The sequence below is a fragment of the Herpailurus yagouaroundi genome, unplaced genomic scaffold (assembly GCF_014898765.1).
Source record: "Herpailurus yagouaroundi ecotype Mexico unplaced genomic scaffold, PumYag 141, whole genome shotgun sequence".
Taxonomy (NCBI): Eukaryota; Metazoa; Chordata; class Mammalia; order Carnivora; family Felidae; genus Herpailurus; species Herpailurus yagouaroundi.
This window is the reverse complement of record NW_024412396.1, coordinates 33,847,029-33,867,019: the sequence shown is the minus strand read 5'-3', so window position 1 is coordinate 33,867,019 and position 19,991 is coordinate 33,847,029. Positions and strand designations below refer to the sequence as shown.

Here is a 19,991-nt window from a genome sequence, read left to right as displayed (position 1 = left end):
AAGAAGAAGTTATTATTTCAAGCATAAACACTCCCGCCCACAGCTGAAATATGATTAATGTAAAATTAATCAATTCATGTAAAATATGATTAATACCATTACATTATCTGTATATGCTTTAGGAATAGGGTGTATGGTATTATAAAAAGAAAATAGTTGTATAGTCTTTTTTTAAAATTTTTTTTCAACGTTTATTTATTTTTGGGACAGAGAGAGACAGAGCATGAACGGGCGAGGGGCAGAGAGAGAGGGAGACACAGAATCGGAAACAGGCTCCAGGCTCTGAGCCATCAGCCCAGAGCCCGACGCGGGGCTCGAACTCACAGAGCGCGAGATCGTGACCTGGCTGAAGTCGGACGCTTAACCGACTGCGCCACCCAGGCGCCCCGTTGTATAGTCTTAATGACAGTGTCTTACCAACTGAGACACAGGGGTGGGTATTCAAAGGCACAATTTCCAGGACTGCATTTAATAGTCCAGAGCAACCAAGCTGTAGGTTTATACCAGACCAGGTATGTGGCACAGCATTCTCTTAATCTCTCTTGCGTCAATTTATTGAGCTGGTCTCTGTGGGAAATATTCTAAAGTTGATCCTAAATGTCTTTTGGTTTTTCTGGCTTAAAGTGAATATTTCAGAACCATCAGGACAGGCCTTTTTACTCTATGGTCAATGAATCTCTGCCTGCTGTTTGGCATCACAGAGCCTTGAGTGACATGGGAGAGAAGTGGGGTTGGTGATCATAGAGATTGTCCCTCTCCACCTTCACCCAGGAATCAGCTATCTCTCTTCCAGGGGAAAACTTGTGCCCAGGTGTTCAGCAAAGGTAACGGCCAACTATACCCCCTCGAGAATGTCTGCCATTGGGTTCGTGTAGCTTAGCTGGCAAGAATTCCAAAACACCTTTTCTAAATCTTCCTAAATCTTTCAGTGGGCCCCTCCCTGAGAACAGAGTGTGTTACTCATAGGGCCACAATACAAGAAAAGTAGCAAGTAAGGACATTAGAGAAAAGGGGAAAGGACATGAGAAGAGGCCACCAGGGGGTTGGGTGCACATGAAAGTCCTAGAGAGTTGGTCTTAGAGCTCTTGACTGGGAGCCTCCAAAGCTGTTATGGCTGGTTAGCAAAAGGGAGATTTAGTGGATGGACTGGGGAAGGGAGGCTCACAGAACCTTGGAAAATGTGCAGGAACTGAGGGCCTTCACAGCCGAGCAGCCGGGACATCCTCCAGGATACTGCTGTTGCCATCACAACCCAACACCCGGCTGCCACTGTTGCTCATGGAACTTTAACCATCCTGGTTTCTTGAGATTTATAGTTTTGGATACGGGGCTTTGATGGAGTGAAACCCAGTCATGCCTGCCCCCCATTGTCAGGGGCAGGGAGAGCGTTATACTTCCTAAAGAGCTTCATTTGAGGATGCCTGGGTGGCTTGGTCAGTTGAGCATTCAACTCTTGATTTTGGCTAAGGTCATGATCCCAGGGCCATGGGATTGGGCCCTGTGCTGAGCATGGAGCCTGCTTAAGAGTCTCTCTCTCTTCCTTTCTCCCCTCCCCTCCCCTCCCCTCCCCTCCCCCTCTCTCTTCCCCCCCCCCGCCCCTCTCCCCTTCCTGTGCTCCCTAATAATAATAATAATAATAATAATAGTAGTAGTAAATAATTTTTAAAAAGTCTCTTTTGGCTTCCATTGTGGGATATGGGACACTTTCCCAGCAAGACTTATGTAGTTGGGGGGGAAGGTCCCCCTAAATGGGAAGGGGGTTGAGTGCTGAGCAGTTAAAAGTAGGACAGAGGCCTATGGTAATCACATTAAAAAAACATTCAAGGAGTTGTTAATGGGGCTTAGAGATTTTTAATAAAATTGTTATTCTTTTGCAGTGAAAAACACTTTCTATCATCTGGGAAATTATTTGAGACTGAGACTATCATCAAAAAAAAATGTTAAAGGCAATTTTATACTATTTCTGCTGATTCATATCTAGGATCAGTCAAATAGATTTGAAATTCTTTCTTACGTACATTGGGAATACTTAAAAATCCATTTCAGATTTCTATGAATGTTCAGCAAAAATCGTCAAGGTCACCCTATAATCTAACTCTCCAGATGACAGAAGGTGTAAGGAGTAACAAGACTGAGTAGGCAGAGGCTGAGTATGGGCAAGATAAGAGGTAGCTGGAATTAGGAAAACAACTGTAGGCTTAATAAAACATGGGCATGATTTGGAGCCATAGTTGAGGGAAGGGTGACAACTTTGAGCAGCAGTGAGGAAATAAACGCTTGATACTGGATGGAGACATGGGTCCAGAAATGATCTAAACAAGCAAGTGTTAAGGATCATATGTTCTTTGGGAGAAGGGAGCCAGGAGAAATGCATGTTAATCCCAAAATCTTCTTTAGAGTACAAATCCAGAACATGTGCTTGACAGATACATGGGTTGCCTAAGTAAGAATGGAGCCCCTCTGGCAGACATAGACCTGGGGTAAGGGGTGCTCTGGTTGCATCACACAAGAGTTCAGTCATGACCATGAAGAATAAGTATGACCAGTTTCCAAGCACAAGAAACTATGATTATTGGTATTCTTTCGACTTGTACCATGTGAATGCCTGGATTTTAGGGGTAAAAGGGTCCTACTGCAATACACATTTCTAAAGGGGAAATCCTGTCTCTCTTTCAAGAGCATGTTTTTGCTTGAACAACTTCCATTAGATGTCTTTCTTCCAGGTTCTATTTGTTCTGTGCATCTCGCCCTCTTCTCCCAAATTTGCCTTCATGAGACTCTGCTTCCAACCCATCATCCCTCTTCAAAATGCCTCTTTTGCTCTCAACAACTAAAAAGGCAAAATCTCCACTTTCCTTTGTTGGAAGCTGTTCCAGGCTCTCTTCCTATAGAAACCCTGCCCTGCTCTGGGATCTGCTGGAACCCATCATCCTCTGCTAAGTATTCTCTAACTGTCCAGGCTGAAATTGATCTCTCTGCTCTCTGAACAATAAATGTCCTTATTTTCTGTACGATGGAACTATTTCCCCTACATACAGAAAGAGCTCAACAGTGCTGAATAGCTGAAATGGAAAGGGCAACAGAGCGTATTCGAAAGAATATGGACTTTGGAACTGGACTCGACTTTTTAAACCCTTACTTGGGCTGTTGAAGATCCACTTTCCTTCTCTGTAAAATAAGAATAGTAAAGTCCACCCCACAGTGTTGTGTTGTTTAGAGATCATATATGTAAAGCTCTTGGCACATGGTAGGTGTTAAATAAGTGCTAGACGCTTTTATTTTTACCTTGTAAAAACAGGGAGAAGTGACATATTTTTTTAGTTTTAAAGTTAGTTATAGATAGAGAACATAAATCTTATTCCAGATAGAATAAATTAATACTGTTTTAGGAACAAGATGTATATAGCATAAATATAGCAATTATTAGTCCTTTCTTCTAATTACACCTTTTAGGTAACTAAAAACTAATTAGGTTTTAAAAGATTTTTTAATTTTTTTATTTAAAAAATTTTTTAATGTTTGTTTATTTTTGAGAGAGAGACACAGAGCACAAGCAGGGGAGGGGCAGAGAGAGAGGGAGACACAGAATCCAAAGCAGGCTCCAGGCTCTGAGCTGTCAGCACAGAGCCCGATGCAGGGCTTGAACTCACGGACCATGAGATCATGACCTGAGCTACAGTCAGACGCTTAACCGACTGGGCCACCCAGGCTCCCCTAAAAGGTCACTTTAATATGCCTATATAGGTACCCAAATATTTCATATTTACGTCTTGAATAAGATGAGATGGTTAGCAAGAAGATAATGAGCAAGTCTTGAAAAAAATTTGGTACAAAAAATACACATAATAATATAACCAACAACTAGGTTATTTTAAAAGATATTTCTCTGTGAAATGAAATCAAGAATGTTCAGAGCTACATAGAGTGAATAATACTAGTAAGTAAAACAGTGTTGTGCAGGAGACCTTGGGCTTTAAAGAGTAAGGCGGTGCAGAATTGAAACAGAAAGTTGGTATATTGCTTGTGTATTAACCATCCACCATGCTGACCCCTTTCAATAATCCTAGGATTAAGTGTTTACCTAAGAAGTGAGTAACTGTTTTGCAAATTCCATATAGACTTCAATGAAAACTCAACCAATACTGATGACAATAAATATTCCCTCACTACAAGGAATATTTTCTGCCATTGTAATTTGATGGAACATGAGTTTAAAAAAATAAGCTGAAATATGGCTTTTTACATAACCTTTTGTTGAATTGTTGGCATCTTACCTGTTTTTATAAGACAAAATGTCAAAGTGATTGTTGTAACTTCCAACCAACTCCAAGTCAAAATTCAGGATTGCATTTCTGTCTTCGATGTTTCTTCAGTGATTGTAACATCTTGGCAGGAAAGATCATGCATATTTAAAAGCAACACACTTATAAAAGATTATTTGAAAATAGTCAAAGCTAGTTTTATGCTTAAAGTATGACTTTCAAGAGATTGGTTGGAAGAATCATCAAAGAAGAATCATTCATCAAAGAAGCTTACAGCTAGGAGATCTTGTGGTCTAGGCCCTGATTCTGTGATTATAATATTATTGTAGAAACATGGTATATAGATACCTTTGCCCCTCCAGATTCTTTTTCTACCTGCCCCACAACCTTTCTCTACTTCTCTTTCTTTGTGGCAGTTGAACTGTATGGGCTACGGAAATAGGCTGTCTTGCCCTCTGGCCTTGGTTTACTGATCAAGGGGGGTCCCTAAGAGATATCAAAGGAAAGGACTATTTTCAGGAACTCCCAGCTGGATGTCTACCTTAATGAAAAGTCGTAACTCATCTCAGGCAAGCCTCTCCTTCCAGATTTTTCCAATCACTCCCTCTCCTTGTCCCTTCAGGCCTAAGTATAGTAAGAGTGAGCCTTCGTTACACCTGGGTACTTCCCTCCCCCCTGTGGTATTACATACAGTGGTTCTCAAAATTTTAACTTGCATTGGAATCACCTGGAGGGCTCCTTAAATCATAGGTTACCCCCACCGCAGTTTCTAATTTAATAGTCTGAAGTGGCTGCTGAGAATTTTCATTTAAAAAATCTTTTTTGAAGTTTATATTTGAGAGACAGAGCATGAGCGGGGGAGGGGTAGAGAGACCGGGAGACACAAAATCCAAAGAAGGCTCCGGCCTACAGCATGGCGCATGGCTCGAACCCACGAACCGCAAGATCATGACCCGAGTCAAAGTCAGACAGTTAACCCATTGAACCACCCAGGTGCCCTAAGAATTTGCATTGCTAACAAGCTCCCAGGTGATGCTGCAGTGGGCGGCTTAGGGAACCATATAGCCTTATAGCCCTAAACCTTGAGCACCTTTCTAATAAAGTATCCTAATTTTGAGTTTGCTCTCCCTTCCTTCTGAAACCTTGACTAATATAAATGGGTATAAAAAATTAGCTGAAAATCGACAGAGTTTGTTTTATGGTTACACATGATTTCCAGGTGCTTGCTTGAAATATCTTTAAATCAAAGGAGAGAAAGCTACAGGGAATTAGGAGATCATTTTGCTCAATCACTAAATTTCAGAGTATGAAAGAATACAAAGAGAAGTCAAGTGATTTACCTGAGAGGACATAGACAATCGGTGTCCTGCCCTTCCGGGAAGTCTTTCCAGGACTTTATGCTGCCTCTTGTCGTACAGCCCCTACCTCTCCGACTCCACTTTCCTTCCCAACACCCCCCGCCCACATCCCCCATCCCCAGGACGGTGTCTTTATGTTTGGGCATCAGGGCTACCTGTGGTGTTTCAGGTAAGTATGAGGCATAGCTTGGGCAAGTGAGGATAAGATCTCTAGCTCACTGTTCAGTATAATGCTTAGTAGAACCAAATATGTCCTTGATTTTTTGTGTTCATGAGAGATGAGAGTCAACGGCAGGGCTCTTATTAGAATGATGTCTAGAGTCTGGTCCATTATCTTCCAAGTCGTCTTGTGCTTGCTCACACAGACTCTTACCTGACACATTGCTTCTTTCTCATCTACTTTCTTTTTTTTTTTTAATTTTTTTTTTTTTTTAGCGTTTATTTATTTTTGAGACCGAGAGAGACAAAGCATGAACGGGGGAGGGCCAGAGAGAGGGAGAACACAGAATCTGAAACAGGCTCCAGGCTCTGAGCTGTCAGCACAGAGCCCGACTCGGGGCTCAAACTCACGGACCTCGAGATCATGACCTGGGCCGAAGTTGGCCGCTTAACCGGCTGAGCCACCCAGGCGCCCCTCACATCTACTTTCCAAAGACCTTTTCCTAGTTACTTTTTATCACACGGCTTTTCAAGTTGTCATCTGAGAACCCTACACCTTACACTCTGATTAGGCTTTACTCAGCATTTCTTTGCCCTTTTTGCTTTGAGGTTTCTAAGTGGACGCCCAGGGCCCTGTCACCCCAGCCACACTTGCCCTTTCCTGGTGTTGTCGCCGTGATCTGTGGCCACAGAAATTGTACCAGGCATCAGTGTAAGACACAATTTCCTGCCTCGAGATTTTTGACTCTGGGCAACTAGATTTCTCCCAGGAGGCTAGCTACAAGACTGGAAAGCTGGGAGCTTCAAATGATTAAATTTTCTGCAGAGAAAGGCAAACAGAGGCCAAGTGAGAAGACATGAATCTGGCACCTGCAGTGGGAGATGGGGACTGTCTGCCTACACGCTGCCCCAGGTCCCAGGTGTTCCTGAGGTTTAGGGACATTCCTGGCTGCCCTGTCCCTTGGTTGCTAAGCTCCTAAAAACTCCCCATTTTTGTGTAAACTGATCGAGTTTGGATTTCTATGATCTGAAGTCAGACGTTCTCACTGATAAAGTACCATTAACGATCATTTTTGTTTAGCTGCTTATTTTTCCTTATAATAGTGTACATTGATTGCGTACGTTCTGTGGACCATTTAATCTGAACAACACTCCTGAAAGGATTTTCAATGCTTGTTTGTACTCAGAATTCAGCACCTTAGAGCTGCTCATCTCACCATTGTTTCATAGCGTCCTCTTTACCCTTTGAGTATTTGCTCCTGTGGTTTTCTGACTCTGTCGCCTATTCCTCAGCCTAGAACTCTGTCTGGCAAAGCCCTGCTCATCGTTCAAAGCCAACTTTGATGTAGCAACCCATAGAGACTTCCCTGCTCCAGGCAGAATGAATCACTCCCTTTCTTCTTGCTCTCCAATTCACATTAAATTATGGTTAATTGGTTACAAGTCTGATCCCAATACCATGTTGAAGGCCCCATGCAGGCAGGGACTGTGTATTCTTCATTATCTAACTCCTGTTCCTGACACAATACCTGCCCTAGAATCGTGGCTTAATAACTATTTGTTGAGTTAAGTTGATTTGGGGAACATGCAGAGCCTAACCAGTGTGAATGAAGAAATTATATCGTTATGCATGGACAAATATGAAAAATGACACAAGATGGCCCTACTGCTATGGCTCACGTGAGCAGATGTCTTTACAAGGAGGAGTGGGGGCCGTCTGGTGTGACTACTGAGAGACTTCCAACCTATCACTTCTAATACAGTTTACTCTCAATACTTATTAAAGTCTAAACACTTTTCACTAACTGAATTTGTGATGCCCAGGCACTCATTGTGGCATAGACAATAGAAAATAGATATGATGTCACCTAGCATCCCAGGTGACATTCTGAATATGATTTTTGTCAGAGTTGGCTTTATATTAAGTGAATGGCACAAGACTGTGTAGCATGGGGTGGTGTTTTCACTTCCAGGATTGGAGATGACTGTTTCATGGCCCAAGCCCTGACCGTGCCTCTGGGCCTGGCTCTGAAGTTTAAAGTGTGCCTTTTTAGGACAATGGTTTAAATGTCTCCAGTGGCTCAACTGCTCCCGGATCTCGTCCATAAATCAACCAGTGTGAGGCAGCAGAAAATGGGTGTTGAGCTGTATTGCATAGGGACCAGGAGGTGCAGAAGCCAGGACATAACATTTAGTGAAAATGAGGAAGCCGGAGAAATCACTAGTTTGGCTTACAAATCCAACGCTCCCAGATACACATGATTTACCAACTTCTTAGTGTCTATGGCCAATGTTTTATCTCAATCCTTGCTCAACTAGCTTCCCAACCTATTTTTGGACTTCCTCCTTTTGGCCTGTAATTGCCAAATGATCACAAAATGAAACCTGATATTCCCCTAAGAAAACATGAGAAGGCGTAACTCACTAATGGAAAATACTTGAAAGATAAATTAAAAATGACTCCTGGAGTATCTGAGTGTCAGCCCCTCTGGAAGAACATAAATGAGAGTTCACTGGATTTTAAACAGACTCTTTTCATTGAATTTGAAATACTCAATTAGAAACATAGTTGGATGGGTGCCTGGGTGGTTCAGTCAGCTAAGTGGCAAACTTTGGCTCAGGTCGTGATCTCGCAGTTCGTGAGTTCAAGCCCAGCATGGGGCTCTGTGCTGACAGCTCGGAGCCTGGAGCTTGCTTCAGATTCTGTGTCTCCCTCTCTCTGCCCCTCCCCCACTCATACTCTGTCCCTCTCAAAAATAAATAAATATTTTTAAAAATTTAAAAAAAAGAAACATAGTTGTGAAAGTCACAGTAAACATTTTGGATATGTAAACTAAAAACCTTCTGTGTTTTGACACTTTTGTAATAACAATACTAATATAGCATTAATTTAGGCATAATAATTGGTCTGTAATTCATCTATTGATTTTTTTGAGTACTCATACATTTTTTATTCTTTTAAATGCAAGATTATATAATACATTTTAATTAGGGCAACTTGAGACACTTAATAATAGATGCTATAGCTAATTCCATTTTTATAGACTTCTCCTTGTTTTTCCCAAGACTGAGAAAAATAGAAAAGGAAAGAAAACAAGATACACTTTTGTCATAGATGGGGAGGCCTGGAACGCAGAACGAACACTCACAGCTAAGTTGCTCTGCAGTTCTGCTCGGTTCTTGCGGGAGATGATGGTTCAGGAATTCAAGCGTTCTTTTTCTGGACACCACTGCTTCTCAAAGTTCTGATTAGATTGCTTTACGTGATTACTCACACAGTCCGTGACATGATTATTCAAAGCCAAACTAAAGCCAAGATGCCATTGCTGTTTCAAGATTTTGCATTTCATTGGCTGGTTTTCTACCATCTCAGAAAGCACCACGCCAAGACATAACCTCTGTGACCCAGAGAGGATGATAGCTTTTTTTCTGCAGATCAGAGTATCTACTGGAAATAGAGACACTCCTAACTTACAAGGAAAAATAAATGTACTCTGTGAACAAACATAGGCAGCCAAGGAGACACGATGACTGAATGTAATGTGGTGTCCTGGGTGGAGTCCTGGCCCAGGAAAAGGCCACTAGTGATAAAGCTAGTGGCATCCAAAGAACATTTGGAATGTGGTCAATGGTACTTACCAACGTTAATCTCTTCATTTTGACAAATGCGCCAGAAGATGCAAGATGTTGACGTTGGAGGAACCTGGGTAAAGAGCATCTGGGAACTCTCTGGACTATCTTTCCGACCTTTCTGTAAATATAAAATTATTTCAAAATTAAACATTTACTCAGAGCAAGGGACGGTGAGAGAGTGTAGAACAGTCTCCGACAGACGGAGAGGCAGGCAGCTTCTGCAGACAGAGTCGAAGCATTCACACGTGAGAAAGTGAAGCCCCGGGGCAGCCAGTGCATGACTACCGTCAAAATGAGCTCCTTCGGGGAAAGTTCAAAGAAAGTGTCGACGCATGTGACTTAACAGCAAAGACTGAATGAACCGATCAGGATTTGATCTTACTGTTTAAAGGCCTGGGTAGATTCAGGATGTTCCAGGTAGAGGGACAAGGCTTAAAAGTAAAAGTAAAAGGCTTAAAGCTATCAGTACTAAGAGTAAGGTGTCAGAACGCAGCCAGAACCAGCCTCACTGGAATGGAGTATTCAGATGGGGGCAGGGTTAGCTATGTAATTTGAGGTTCCGGTGCCAAGTGAAAATGTCAAGTTCCTTGTTCAAAAAGCAGAAAATGGTTTTTCTCCTTTCTTACGTTCTCTCTCTTTCTACTCACCATGGCATTTTTTATTTGCTATTTAACATCTGCTCCCTTGGACAGAGGGATGCTTGCTGGGTGAATGCAGGCCCCCGCAGGCACTGGGAGTCTCACCCTGAGATCCCAACACTCCCCATACCTGTACCCAGGTCCCTGTACAGTTGTTAACCAAGGACTCAGGTGTGGTGGCTGAAAACCCACCCCAGGAGGTGGGGAGACAACAGGAGGCAAAACCAAGCCTGAGCTGAGGCTCCAAGCCCCCTGCTTGTGCTCCATTATCCCATCAGAAGTCACTTAGAGGGGCACCTGGGGGGCTCAGTAGGTTAAGTGACCCACTCTGGGTTTCGTCTTGGGTCATGACTTGCAGTTCGTGAGTTTAAGCCCGCATCGGGCTCAGCATAGACAACATGGAGCCTGCTTGGGATTCTCTGTCTCCTCTCTCTCTGCCCCTCCCCTGCTCATGCTCACTCACACTCTCTCACTGTCTCTCTCAAGTAAATAAACTTTAAAAAAAAAAAAAAGAAGGAGTTTGGGTGGCTCGATCAGTTAAGCATCCAACTTTGGCACAGGTCATGATCTCGTGGTTCATGGGTTCAAGCCCCGATGGGGCACTGAGCTGACAGCTCAGAGCCCGGAGCCTGCTTCAGATTCTGTGTCTCCTTCTCTCTCTGCCCCTTCCCCGCCTATGCTCTGTGCCTCTCTCTCTCTCTCTCTTTCAAAAATAAAATTAAATAAGTAAGTAAATAAAAAAGTCACACACAAAAAAACTGAAATGTAAAAGAATTTCCATGTGGCACCCTGGACCTTGGAGGGGGGGTGGGGTGTGTGAGGTTCTTCCAAAGAAGCACAGCACCCCGTGTGACTGCACTGGCTCCAGGCCCATGAAGCCAACCCTGGGTGGGGGTCCATGGAGATTAATCAGGATTGGGAGGGGCTTAACCCGTGGAGGATCCTGAGGCCTGCGTTTTCATCTGTAAGAGCAGGTAGAGGCCAGAGGTGATTGAGGAGACACAACCAAATTGGACTTTAGTGACCAGTCCGATGGAAAAGCGTAGGGTGGACTCGACAGGAGTCACTGTGGGCACTTTCACTAGTTAGGAATTCAACAGCCAACCTTAGGAAGAATGAGGAGGATGCAAGCATGACGTCACAGTTTCCCTCCCTTGAGGTAAACTGTTTGTTGTTAGCAGTTCTAATTCAGAACAGGTGCATCAGACCAAGCGCCATTTTCTAAAGTTCAGTTTTGGTGGACAGAGTTATCTAAAAAGATCCTTCATCTTAGGGACACAGACCTTGCCAACGCAGACTTTTCTTTTTAGGAGCCCCTCTGATAAAATTAGAAATGAGCTCAAGGAAGGTTCCATCAGGGCTGTGTGTTTTACTGCCACGGCATTTAAAATCTTGTTCCAGGGGTACCTGGGTGGCTCATTTGGTTACGTGTCCAGTTCCTGATCTCAGCTCAGGTCTTGACCTCAGGGTTGTGGGTTCAAGCCCTGCATTGGAGCCTACTTTAAAAAAATAATACAAATGAACAAAATCTGTTTCCAGTTTTCCTTTTGGCAGGTTCTCAAACTGGTATGAACTCTTTCTTCCCAGGTACCTCCAGATCATCAGTTACTCGATGTAAACCAGGAGCCAACTGCCCCAGTTCACACAGTGGCATCAGTAGGCAACTGTCCCCTCTTTCTGTCACCGAAGATTCTTCTGCTCCTATTCTTGAACTTCAGAGCCGAGGATCTTCTGGAGTTTGCGGACATAGAGTCGAAAGGCAGAACAGATCAGGTGAGCTGGTGACCTCCTCTTTTTTTTTTTTTTAAATATGAAATTTATTGTCAAATTGGTTTGCATACAACACCCAGTGCTCATTCCAACAGGTGCCCTCCTCAGTACCCATCACCCACCCTCTCGTCCCTCTCACCCCCCATCAACCCTCAGTTCTGTTTTTAAGAGTCTCTTATGTTTTGGCTCCCTCCCTCTCTGACCTCCTCTTAAATAACAGTACACCTAGGTAACCTTCGAACCAGCCGTGAAAGATCACACCATTGGCCCAGAACGCAGGGATGTTACATGGACTCTGAGGAGTGGGAGTGGGGAATTTATCAAGTGGGAGGAGAAGGAAGAAGGGACATGTATAGATGGGATCTGTTAGTGGGATACGTACAGTGTAGCAGAGAAACCAAATACCAAAACCTGCCGTTGCAGGGCTTAACACATGATTAAATGGTGACACCCAGGGCGCCTGGGTGGCTCAGCCGGTTAAGCGTCTGACTTCGGCTCAGGTCATGATCTCGCAGTCTGTGAGTTCGAGCCCCGAGTCAGGCTCTGTGCTGACAGCTCAGAGCCTGGAGCCTGTTTCAGATTCTGTGTCTCCCTCTCTCTGACCCTCCCCCGTTCATGCTCTGTCTCTCTCTGTCTCAAAAATAAATAAACGTTAAAAATAAATAAATAAATAAATAAATAAATAAATGGTGACACCCTATTAAGTTTACAGGGTATCTAGTTTCCGCTTCTTGAAGATGTCAAAAGCCAGCATCTTTGCTCTTAGCCCTGGGAGTCAGTGGTAGCGCACTCCCACTCTAAGAAGAACGAAAACACTGTTAGTAAAATCACAGACTCTGCTTTTGTGCTCGTCAGGACTGCCGGTCTTTGGAGCCCTTCTAGTTTCCCCAGTTTTGCACCTTCAGGACACCGCCTGCTTCCCCGATCAGCATTTAACTAATCAGTCAAGTCCTCTACACTTTCCTCACATACATTTGACCACACTCAACAACTCCCGGGTTACTTGGGTTACTGGAATTGCTCGATACATCTCATAACTAGATCCAGGAGTTTCCCAGCAAATTTGTAATTTCCCAATGCTCCTGAGTCCACTAGGCTGTTGCCCACACCAGTACTTCTTGGCGGTGGCCATCTTATGGCCTTCCCCAGAGAATGTGCTCAGGTACCCAGTTCATACTCACTTCCTCTCGTCACATGACCACACTTCCGTTTCTGCAAAAAGCAAAACAGTTGTATGCCAACAGACGCTTGCCTCTTTGCCTTAATGTCTCCATTCTTTTGTTTGCCAGTGACCATCACTTTGGGACCGTCTTTAATGTGTGTGTTCCTGTCATTCCGATGTGAACTCCTTTTGCTATGTCCATGATCACTTCCTCTCCATCACTTTTCACCTGCATTTGCAATCTCTCCTTCCACTCATTCCTTCTGCTTTATCAGTAACATATTTAAAATCTCTTGCATCCTTAAAAACAATAATCAAACAGCAAACAACAACAACAAAATACTCCATCCAAAATAAGTGGTTAGTTGAAAACAAAACATAACTTGGAGAAAACTGGCCTAAAAAAATAAATAGAAGGGAAATGGAAATTCAGGGGACTCAGTTAGGGATGGGGGGCAGTAAATAAAGGTATACAGGAAATATGAAAGCCTCTTCTAGGGTACTACTAATTGGATAAGAGGGGTTTTTTTTATATAAGAAAAGATATTTTTTTCAAAAAGTGACAATATTTTAAAACACTATATCAGCAACTATTGACCCTAAGGCTAAGGCTCTTTTTAAAAAAAATTTTTTTCAACATTTATTTATTTTTGGGACAGAGAGAGACAGCATGAACGGGCGAGGGGCAGAGAGAGAGGGAGACACAGAATCGGAAACAGGCTCCAGGCTCTGAGCCATCAGCCCAGAGCCCGACGCGGGGCTCGAACTCACAGACCGCGAGATCGTGACCTGGCTGAAGTCGGATGCTTAACCGACTGCGCCACCCAGGCGCCCCTAAGGCTCTTTTTAAAAAAATGAAGAAAATGGCATCATAAATCTTCAGAAAATTTTAATTGGCTTTAATAAGTTGCAGTAATATTCCTATTATCCCAGTTATCTGCAGAATAGAATGTTCCAGTTAATTAAGTATTCTGGTTAATAAGGACTTGCTTTATCTATCATATGCAAACTACAAATTAAATATACTGGTTGACAAAGACTTGCCATATCTGTCATATGCAAACTACACATGTCAAAGGCTATACCATGAAAGATCACATGGGACGTAATTTACTCTTTCTGCGATGACTCAGAAGGCACTTAGGGTTATTCCAGGGCACCATAGAAAAATGAGAAAAGGAGAATAATCTGAAGAGCAGCTCACCATGCTTTCAGGAATACTATGTACTTAACCTCAAAACAAACCCCATGAGGCAAATATTATCACTGTTTGGCAGATGAAGAAGCTAAGCTAGAGTCAGACATGTGCTCAAGGCCATACAGTGGTTCTACTCATGTGTCCAAATTCCAGTGGCCTCTACCAGTAATGACTCTAATCCAGGCTCGTAGTAAGGGATGGAACTCCTGGTATATCAGTTTGAAGGATACATACAAAACCATAAAGCTAAGCAGGACTGTCGAAAATTTTAAATGACCAGAAAAATAAAAGAGCTCTGTAGACCCAGTCTTTCTAGGGTATCTATAGGCGGTAAAATTAAAGATTGGCAACAATTACATCTAGTTAGCAGAAGAATGGGTCAAAGATATGGAGGGATTTAGGTGACGACTAATGTCATCCAAAGTACTGTCCATGGTATGATGGTGGCACCAAGCGACCTTCAGAGAAGGTGACAGTGAAGGCAGATATCAACTTAAAGGGATATTGAGAATCTCTGTAGAATCATTCCTCCTTTATGAGATAGTCCCTGAGAATTAATAATCTGAAATGTAGAGTATACCTTTCTCTTAGACATCACTCCTCTTAAACTTTGTACAAGACTACCATTCCCATCAGGAAACAGAAATTTTTCTCCAAGTCCCTTCTGAAACTTCCAGTGCTTGAATGGAGAGCTCAAGCCTGAAACCTAGACAGAAGGAGTGTTCAGAATAAAAGATTTGGAGCCTAGAGTCATGCTGACTTGGGTTCAACCTTGGACAACCTTTCTCATAAGCCTCAGTTTTTTCATCTGTAAAATGGAAGTGGTAATACCTATTTAACTGAGTAGGTTAATGTTTCTCTCCCAGCCTCCCAAGACAAGAGTCTCTTATTCTACCCTCTTACTCATTTTCTCCCCTCTGCTCTCTGCATAAGTCAGATGGTTGTAGGGAGGATTTGCAGAACTCTTATCAAGAGCAGGTATGGTCTATACACAGTAAAGGGAGCTAGCTGGCTCACACTTCGAGACTCAATGTCACTGCATCATGGAAGTTTCTCCTAATCACTTTCCACCCCATCCCTTAACCAGTGCTGCTCCTCTGCCTCCATGTGGCCTAGTATCTACCGTCTTTGGCCCTTATCACACTTGTGTTGGATGTGTGTTCTGGCTTTCCACTGGGATGTGAGCTCACGTCTTTCACTTTTGAACCCCTGGCACCCAACTAGCTAACCAGCTCCTGGTGATCTGATTGATTACCAAGTATTTTGTTGAATATATAAATGAAAGAATACCAGTTTTCATCTTCTAGAGGCCTTGGCCCTGAGAATTCAGTACGGTTTATAAGACTCGGAAGTCATGTGGTAATTGCTGTGTTTGTCATTACTTGGTTTATATTCCCCAATTCAGAATTCACCTTAAAGGCTTGCTACCCCCCCTCCCCGAATAATTATAACCGAAAGCCTTAGCTATGGGAAAGTTTTTACTCCAGCGGGGCAGTCACGCCTGGCTCATTAAGCAATAGGAGGAACACATTCAGCACGAGAGAGTCAGCAGGTTCCGGAGAGGTAAAATGACTACCATCCACTCCCACTTGCAATGTGTGGACCACACCACTTTCTTAACCCCCGGGATAAACCTTGTGCTCAAAGGAGGTACCTGGAGACAGGAGAGAACTTGTAGGCAATTCTGCCTCCCTTCCCTCAGGATTCTACCACCTGGGATCTCAGCCTGGGGATTCAGGATGACCTCTGCTCCCCTTTAGTTTCCTGAGAGGTGCATAAAGTTATTGTGTTGAACTTGTTTTCTCTATCAAGGGAGAAGGCCGTTATGATCGTCACTTTCAGGAAGTTTTGACTACTTTAATGTAAAAACTGCTGCTGAATTTTCTTAGTAAATGTAAAGATACAAAGCTGAACTCATTGTGCTCCCAGAAATACATTAAATAGTAATTTGTTCTGAGGTGGGTGGGAAACGATTTTGTGTCGTCAGGATTCGCCCTGTTCTTGGGGCACATTGCTCTTCAATTTAAGAGCCAGCTTTGCTGCACTTTAAGGAAATCAAAAACAAAATTAAAAACACTTTAGTGGAGTCTAACGACAAATATTTATTTCTCACTTACTTTTCATGTCAGCAGAGACAAGGCTGCCTTGGTTGGCTTCTGCTCATTCTCCCACAGAGACTGAAAAGACAGCTCCTATTTGGGATTTTCCATTCTAGTGACAGAGAAGGAGAGCAAGAGAGTTTAGTGGGGCCTTGTCATGCCTCTTAACAGTTCTGCTGGGCCGTGGCATACCTCACACCTCCCTGCTCACATTTGATCAAAGCAGGACATGTGGCCAAGGCCGAAGTCTCTGGGGCTGAAATATGTAATGCTTTTACAAGAAAGTGGGTAGGATACATGGAAGGGCAGTGTAGCATCCACCAAGTTCATGAGCAGTGTCATGGCTTGGATGGGGGATGAGATATATACTGTACCTTACAGAGCAGAGATTCTGGAGAGAAGGTGAGCCAGAGTTATCAGTCTCTTTAAATGATGGTGAAAAAAAAGAAAAACACTGGTAATTCTGTGTGCCTCTTTGGTCACTGTTTTATAACCTGATTTCCACACATTTGTATTCCTTTCCTGTTTTCAGGGGATGATGGAACACAGACTCATCCTGAGAACAGCAGCCAAGAAAACAGAATCAAGGCTCGCTGCCGGTCATGCACGTCCATGGTTCTGAAGGCCGTCTGGGGACTTTTGATCATCTTGTCAGTCTCATCGTCTTGGGTTGGAACCACACAGATTGTAAAAATTACTTACAAGAACTTCTACTGTCCATTTTTCATGACTTGGTTTTCAACAAACTGGAACATTATGTTTTTCCCAGTCTACTATTCTGGTCATCTGGCCACTGCTCAAGAAAAGCAGTCTCCAATGAAAAAATTCAGGTAGGTTTCATGTTAAATGGCCAACACGAGATGTTTTAAAATAACTTTATGAAAATATCCATCACTTTATCTCTTTGGAATATGAACTGAGTTGACTTGGGGAGTGTGGAGAGCTCGGATCTAGGGTTGGTAATGAATACATGAGCACTAGGAAGAAGAATCTGGGCCCCCCACCAAAAAAATTATTGAATGTCTACTACATGACAGGTGCTGTGCTGGTGCTTTTGTAGATCTTATCTTAATCATCATTGGTGGTAACATCTACCTTTGAGGGTGGTGGTATTATTCCCATTTTAACACAAGAGGAAACAGGTTTAGAAAGATTACATGACCTGTGCAAGGTCAATACTTCCAAATGACCCAGATTTCAATCCAGAATTATCTCTGAAAGTCATGTCTTAAAAGAATACCCTAGTGTCTCAGGCCCAGAAAAAAAAAAAACAAAAAACAAAAAACCTGTATTCATAAGATTGTGATAAAAACATTTGCTCAATATTCTGGAAGCTGTGGTGCCTAAGCAGATAAAGAGACCTGGTTTCATGCAAAAGGAAGTTTGGCCCTGATGGTTTAGAAGATGTCATTCTTTGCTGGCTAGGAGCACATGGGGCCTTTACTGTTGGTTCGCCGGCTCTGAACCTGGTAGTGCCATGGTTCCAGTAGTTTCTCTGTGCTGAACTTGGCTTCTGCAGCACCATCTTGGAAAGCTCAGGAAGCTGGCAGGACCAGCCCTGCACAGCACCCAATGGGAGAGGGACAGTTGTCCACACCAGCTTATTGTTCCTTGGTAGAATGGCAATAAATACATTTTGCAGAAGCCAAAATAACATTTCTTTCTTGCCCCCGTACTTACTGAAAAGAAGTGAATTTATCAGACAAACTGCAAAGCGTGTACCTTCAACTTCCATTTTCCGTCACCAGCTTGGAAGTGCCCTGAAATATTAGAGTCACACTGTGAGCTGATTTTCCATGGTATCCATGATAATTCAATTAAAATTAAACAAAACCAATTTATAAAAAAATAAATGTTTTCTGGTTTGAAGGAAAGAAATAAGTCTTATACCTATTTGTGACTGCTAAAGATACTTTGTATTTGATTCCCATCAAAATAGACATGATCTTGGGGAATAAGGTCTTTTTTGTTTGTTTGTTTAAAATGTTTTTTTATTGAGAGAGAGAGAGAAGGGTGGCGAGCCAGAGAGGGGCAGAGAGGGAGATACAAAATTGCAATCAGGCTCCAGACTCTGAGCTGCCAGCAAGAGAGTCCCATACGGGGCTCGAACTCACAAACCGTGAGATCATGACCTGAGCCGAAATTGGATGCTTAACCGACTGAGCCACCCAGGTGCCCTGGGGCATAAGTTCTTTTTAATAACAATATTTAATAAGCAATTGCAGGGGACATGATGATCAGACTAAAATTCTCCCTGTCTGAAAATAGTTTACCCATAGCATGTATGTTTTACTCCGGCGCTCCTAGGGTTTGGACACACATACTGATAAAAACAACAAAAGTTTAGTATGGGATGTAGTACCTCAGAACGCCTCAAAGCAAGCCAAGTGGGTTTTATTTAAGATAACACATTTACACCAAGAGGCTGCTGCTGACAGAAATGTTGTTTTGGGAATGAGTTTCATCTCCACTACATCTCTCATGTCTGACTAACTCTACATTTAGTGAGACCTGTGATTTGACAAGACACCTCCACCTGTTAGTGCAGGTAGAGTGAACTTGACCACTTCTGAAGCCGAATCAAAGAGCTTTTATTGTCAAGCGGAAAACATGGTCTTTGAAGAGAATATTCTCCAGAGGGCCCCTCCGTATGAGAGGTAAACATTGCCAGAAAATCCTAAGATCCTTGATCTTTTTGCCTTGTAGACTCATTAACACCATCTGCCAAGGAGGCCCTCCCCGAAGCTCTTGTGGCAGAACACGGGGAAAACAGACTTAGTGTATGAGACTGGAAACAGAATTTGTCCCGTTGCGCCAGACCCTCTATTTTCTCATTTTCTTTGAATGGTATGAAAGCATTTTCAGTGGTTTTCTTATCACTAACCTCAAAAGAATTTTCAATAATGTATCAGATCTAGATCGTGGGAATTGTGCATTTGGAAATTGTTTTGGATATTACAATCATTTCATATAAACCATGAAGAGAATTTAATTGTATCCCATGAATTTTAAATTTAATAAGAAAAAATTTATAAGCCATAGTTTTGACAGGGATGTTTCCTTAAAGGAAAAAGTCTCTAGAAAGCATGAAGCTAGAGCTAAAGATATGTTTGTCTATGTCATACACCTATGAAATGTGCTTAAGATGTCATCTGACATACAGAAGGGGTTTAGTACCTACTGAGTGCTATAACAATGTTGAACATAATTAAATTATTAGTGTCCCCCAGCTTCTAAGCTTCAGTCTAAGCTTTACCACCCATCAGTGCCTCTTGTCTAGAAATTCTGATCTCATCATTCCAAGGAGAGACCAGTTACTTGCTTATTGATAGAAAGAAATCCTTTCTTTTTTTGAATTTTCCCATTTCTTAGTACATAATGCTTAAATAGCAAAAAGTTCTACACAGGTGACCTGGCGTTTGAGCAGAGAGCATTTTTAATTCCTGCTATAGGGTTGGCAGTGAGAGGAGGGAGAAAGAGGGGAACACTAAGGAAGCCAACACCAGGGAGGGGGACAGGATGAGCCAGGTGAAAGGAACAATCTCCACCCCCTTGGGGGAGGGGCTCTCCCTGTCCCTGTGCCTCCCCGTGGGTTCAGAATAAGTCTTTGCTTGAGAGCCCTGAACCCAGCATGACGGTGGGCTCTGGGAAGGAAGAACCATCACTGGCCAGGGCCAATGATATGAAAAGAAATCCTTTCATCAGAAATGGG

General features: G+C 42.8%; 1 protein-coding gene across 1 annotated transcript in view; it reads left to right on the top strand.

Annotated features, from left to right (window-relative positions):
• Positions 1–19,991, top strand: part of SLC35F4 (solute carrier family 35 member F4) — a 253,059-nt gene that overhangs the window by 209,376 nt on the left and 23,692 nt on the right. The window contains exons 2-3 of the mRNA XM_040477258.1: positions 11,638–11,823; positions 16,812–17,109. Coding sequence (XP_040333192.1) covers positions 11,638–11,823; positions 16,812–17,109 — 484 coding nt within the window. The remainder of the gene's footprint in view (positions 1–11,637; positions 11,824–16,811; positions 17,110–19,991) is intronic.